Here is a 5,834-nt window from a genome sequence, read left to right on the forward strand (position 1 = left end):
TTTGAATGCCCTAATTCTATGTTTTAGGATTTGCGTAGCTTATTCCCTATGGTGAAGTGGTGATGACTCCGCCGCTGATTTCGACATTATTTATGGAGAACTTGAACGACAAGTTAGAAAGTTATACATCGTTGATGGTGACTTTGAAAGGGCTAATACACCTAATCATCGTTACCAAAACCAAACGCTATTAAAAGAGGAAACGTATATACTTATTTTTGGTGGCAAAAGAAAAAAGAAATAGCACGGTTCTTTATTTCTTATTTGTATTCGTATAACGAGTTAATTTAATAAATAATTTTCCCATCCCCAATAATAATAATAATAATAATAATAATAATAATAATAATAATAATAATAATGAATAATAATAATAATAATAATAATAATAATAATAATAATACTAGTAAAATAATAATAATAATAATTAGAAATTAATAATAATAATAATAATAATAATAATAATAATAATAGTAAAGTTAGAAATTAGCTAAACAAGATTATGATTTGTTAAAGTATCTCATATTGCTTGTTTACGCCTAACAAACTCTTTATACATGTTGCTAAGAAAGTTATCAAAAATTTTAAACATATTGTACAAATGTCAATTTAATTTTAAACATTTCAATTTTACCAATTTAGTCTTCAATTTTTTGATAACTTGTCAAAATAGTCATTCTTGCCAATTTTAACTAACAATCACTAACGTGAACACCCTCCATCCCATGTGCCATTGAACTTGCATTTTTTTTTTATTTATTTTTATTTTTTATAATTATTTTTGTCATTTTCCTTTTCTTTTCTTTCTTTTTATTTCATTATGGGTTGGTGAGGGTCGCCAACCAACCATTGCTGGTCACTGAGTGTGGCTTCCCATTCAACGAAGTTTTACATGTCCATTCCTAATCCAACTTGCATGTAAAAGATGATATTAATATTGTTTGCCTGTAGGGATTATATACTCTTTATATACATATAATCTCCCTCCATCTATATACTCAAATTTTTGCATTGAAATTTCTAATTTTATCAATTATAATTCATCCCAAAGTTTAGGGTTCATTACTTTTGCCCCTCATTATTTCATTTTTTTCCTTAGTTCACCACCAAATTTGACAAGTCTATTTCATTCAGCTATCCAAAATTTATACTATCAACATGAAAGATGGCCATAATTTATCCCCAGATAGAACTTATGTCTACCATTTCCTATCAAGTAGATTAACATTTGCTGATTTTCATAGTTGTCACGTCAGTCTCTAAAATATATTGGCATTCGCTCCTAAGATCTTTCTTTTTATTAATTGCACCAAAAATAAGTTGTTTCATGCTTCGTTCCGCAATAAAATTTCCGGCTACTTCACGTCAGCAGCAAAATACTGGGCCATATTAAGACAAGCACGCTAAATTAGGGGTTAGATTGAGAAAAATGGAAAAAAAAAAAAGGTGGGGGGGTGTTCGGAAGTAAAAGAAAAACAAAACCATTGTTTTGTGTGGTATGAGTGTATCTTGATGTACCATTCGCTCCTTGGAAAGGGGCCCCTCTCTCTCTCTCTCTCTCTCTCTGTTAGATTGCAATTGCTCATTTTGAACTGTAATTTTTAGAACGACGTATAGTGAGTTAGCGCCTATTGTCACAAGCTACGGTTAGGACATATAATAATAAATAAATCGAGGAATGTACGAATCTGATTCTCCCGATTAAAATAGCAAAGCCCATCACGATTCACATACGAAATGAGAAAAGGAAATATCAGGAAATCAAATGCAAAGTTGACTTTAGTGGATCGATTTTATAATATTATCTCAAGCAGAGCCTAACTTGCTTGGTACCTTTTCCAAGGGATAGAAAGACGGTGGTACGTGGCGAGCTTAGTCAATCAGTAATCACCATCCATCAAACGTTAAATGTTGTAAGCTGAAATCAATAAACTATGCACGTTACTCGGGAAAGTTGTCCAAAATGTCCAACACCTATTACATTATTCACAATTCAGTTTTAAATTTTTTCACATTTTGTCAATTGAGTTCGTTTGACCAATTTTAACCAGAAGTCATTGGCATTAATGCTAATCATCTCATGTGTTACGGTTGACATTAATACAAAAAATTTTAATATTATTTATGAATTTTATTTAATTTTTTTCATTTTTCTTTTCTTTTCTTTTATTTTTTTCCCAACTCAATGCAAGAGAGGGCGTTGTGGCCTTTGCCCAAATCACGATGCTCTTGCCTAGTCTAGATGAGGGCATCATAGCCCTCACCAACCAACGGGTGAGGGCCTCTACATCCTCACAAAGATCTAGGCAGGAGTGTTGGGCCCTCACTCAAATCCACACGAGGGCCACAACACCCTCAATGGCCATAGGCGAAGGGCTCGTGACCCTTACCTGTGGCTAGGGAGAGCATCGTGACCCTTGCCTAGACTAGGTAGGGCATCGCCGCCCTCATCGGCTAATAGGTGAGAGTGTTGACCCTCGCTTGGATTTAGACAAGGGCCAAAAACCCGTGTGGCCTACGAGGGTGTAGAGGTCATTGCCTAGGGCTAACAATGGTTGTTAGCCCTTGCCTATGCCCAGCAACGGTCGATCGGCAACCTCACTGGCCAAAGTTGAAAAAAAAAAGGAACAAAGAAATGAAAAGAATGGAAATATAAAAAAAAAAAAAAAAAATATTATTAAAAATTATCCACATCAGCATAACTGTGTACGTAGGATGGTCATTATCTACATCAACGATTTTTGGTTAAAATTAACCTAACGGACTCAATTGTTAAAATGTAAAAAAAGTTAGAATTCAATTAATACAATTAAAATATTTATTACTGAATTGATAAAAATATAATAAATTTAAAAACTTTTTGTACAATTTTCTCCTTATTACTCTCGTATGATATGCAATCCGAAACTCGATAAACATATGTAAAAGAACATATGCATATAAAATAATTACTTATAAAAGGATAGTTTTTCTTTTAAAGTTCGATGGGTCAAAGGAAGGAAAATCGAAACGCTGCGTCGCTGACATTATTCGAATTAAGAAATCAATAAAGTTAGAAATACGTCGATTTGTCGACAAGACATATTTAATTGCGGTACGAGATTTGGTATACATGTTAGGATTGAATAAGAACTTGAGTGCGACCCAAACCGACTTTTTTAAGGATTCAAGAAAACCCTGCGAAAGAAAAGCTTCTGCCAAACCTTTACTAACCTGCGAAACATCAACCCCCACGACGTAGCAATCATCCATTTCGACATTTTTGTCCTTTTCCAATCTTTACAGATGTGATCAAATAAAGCTGCACGTCATTGGCGATTTCCTAATCGGATTTATCTCTTCACTAACCAACCCCAAAATCCAAATACACAAAGCATCTAGACATACCAAAAAAAAAAGAAAAAAAAAAAAAAAAGAAAACAGTTGTAAGTGAAGCCGGAAATGGAATCTGCCTGTTCACCTATGTGCACTAACACAGTCGTATGTAGAGCTACTGCTCATGAGCTCCTCCAAGTATTCCGGCCCCAGATCCTCCAAAACGACGAGGTTCTCGACCCTCGTCGCTCCTCTCTCCTTCTTCCTCGAGCCCAACATTTTCCTCCTCATGCTATGCCTTTTCTTGAGGGCCACCACTGGGGAGAACCCAGCGTCCCGATCGCAGCCCGCCAATCTCATCTCCATGAGCGACTCCCGGACCAGCTCCGCGGGGAAATTCAGCACGGCGGCGCTCCCCCGCATCGAGAAGGCAGCCTGGTCATAAGCCAGGGCCGCCGCCTCGGCGCTGTCGAAGGTGCCTAACCAGACCCGGACGCCGTGCCTAGTGGAATCTCGGATTTCCGCGGCAAACTTCCCCCACGGCCGCTTCCGCACCCCCCGGTAGGACTTCCCCTCGTGGGGATTGTTCTCTCGCTCCCGTGACGACACTTCCTCTTCCTTAATTCGGGCAGGGGAGAATGTCTCGGATGTCCCTCGAGACGCTTCGGTAAGGAGATCCAAGAGGAGCATTTCCCCGGAGTCGTTCTCGTTGAAGGGAAGCGAGGCAGGGCCGAGGTTAGGGGCAGTCCACGGGTGGCGGCGTTCCGGCGAATTGAAGGAAGAGTTGGAGGAAACGTCAGAAATTGGAGAATGGAAAATGGAGGAATCCATTGAAATTGGAAGAGGATATTGAGAGAATTTGGGTTTGAGGTTGATGAAGGAGTGAGTGATTCTGCTTTTCTTTGGGAGTGTACAACTAGCTCAAGCAAGTGCGTTCTATTTATACCAATTTGGCATATGAGAGGATGACTATTTGGAATTGAGGGCACTAAGATACCATGAAACGGAAAAAGAACGATAAGAATGAGTTAATTAAATGTATTGAAAGGCCCCCGGTAGAGAAAGAAAATAAAGTAATAGAAAGAAAGGACGTCATATGGTTTTGTCCTTTATCGAAAGGTTGCTCTTCTTTATGTAGGATATGCACTTAGAAATGAACACATGGGTCAATTGATGGGCGGCCAGGTAAGAGGAGAATTTGGAGTGACGCCAGACTATGCTCCAAAGAATGGTGCCTATTTATCCACTTGTCTTGGTCAGGGGGTGATGTTGATCGTCTAGATCACCAGCACCACTCCCCCCTAATTCCTCGTGTCCTAAGTTGTTGGATAACTGCCCTGCAACATGAATCGTAACGAGTTACTTCAAAAATCGGAAAAGATAAACGACAAATGTTTTGGTTCTAAATTTCAAAGGAATATAAATTCCTATAAGAAAGACACGAAAAACCATGCGCTTTAGTACACTCTCTGACTTTTGAATCCGTCATCAAATTGAATATTTTGTAGTGGACGAGAAGCCCTCTTGATGATATTTAAAGAGGGTCGTTAACATTGGTCGTCCATGTGCGCCATTTAACCTGATAAACAAAAGGGCGCATGTCAGAAAATAAGATAAAAAATTTACTCAACCTTTGTCGTTATTACGTTTGATTTTGTATGTGACGTTAGTGCATAATTTCCATATTAAGAGATAACATTTTTCGAAAACGGAAAAAAGTTACCCACAACCCAATACTCAGCATAATCAAATTCAGAACCCTCCTCCACGAGAGAGAAAGAGAGAGATACTGTTGCGCCCTTTGTCGTCTCTTGAAGGAACGTTTTATGGGTCATACATTGGGACGAACCTAAAAAATGAGACCAACCCCTCTTTTCTACTTATATATTAAATAATAGCATGGTAATAAGTTTCTTGTCAAGATATCCTTGAAAAATCCGCCCAAGGCTCGCATAGGACGAGAAAGTTCCGCATAAGCCCTCATACCAAGTACAAGTTAAGCGTGTTGGAATCACTTAATATGGAATTCGATTGTGCGTATGAGATGACATAAGCCTCAAGGGTTCGGTTAAGTGACAAAACGATCGAAATCATGTTTATTAACACATGTAAGAGGAAAATTATCTAAAAAATCATAAATTTATTATATGTCAATCAATTCAGTACTAAACTTTTTAATCAGACAAGTGGTCAAAATTGACTAAAAGAATTATATTGACAAATTGTCAAAATATTTAGAATTAAATTGGACAAATTAAAAAGTTTAAGATTCAATGGCCACTATACAAAAAAATTTAAGACTTTTTGATGATTTTCTCCGCATGTAAGGCCTTGGCTATAGGTTTGCTCACATGTGGCATCCTAACGGAAATCATGGATTTGTTGTGATTATCTAGTCCGAGTGTGGATGGTCTGCTTTTGATCGGATAAAGGAGGCCGACTTAATTTGGTGTGTGAAACGTGGTAAGGCCGCCGGATTCTCCGAAGAAAGAGCAGCATTTAAATTAATAGTATTCCGC

At 37.7% G+C, this 5,834-nt stretch overlaps 1 protein-coding gene across 1 annotated transcript; it reads right to left on the reverse strand.

Moving 5' to 3' along the window:
• Positions 1–3,052: 3,052 nt before the first annotated feature.
• Positions 3,053–4,305, reverse strand: LOC104414521 (ethylene-response factor C3). Its single transcript, XM_010025667.3, has one exon. It carries the CDS (start codon positions 4,144–4,146, stop codon positions 3,457–3,459), a length of 690 nt encoding a protein of 229 aa, XP_010023969.2. The 5' UTR covers positions 4,147–4,305; the 3' UTR covers positions 3,053–3,456.
• Between the last annotated feature and the right edge of the window lie 1,529 nt (positions 4,306–5,834).

This window comes from Eucalyptus grandis, chromosome 8, assembly GCF_016545825.1.
Source record: "Eucalyptus grandis isolate ANBG69807.140 chromosome 8, ASM1654582v1, whole genome shotgun sequence".
Lineage (NCBI taxonomy): Eukaryota > Viridiplantae > Streptophyta > Magnoliopsida > Myrtales > Myrtaceae > Eucalyptus > Eucalyptus grandis.

Coding starts and splice junctions, on each gene's coding strand:
- LOC104414521 (XM_010025667.3), bottom strand. CDS start 4,146: ATGGATTCCTCCATTTTCCATTCTCCAATTTCTGACGTTTCCTCCAAC.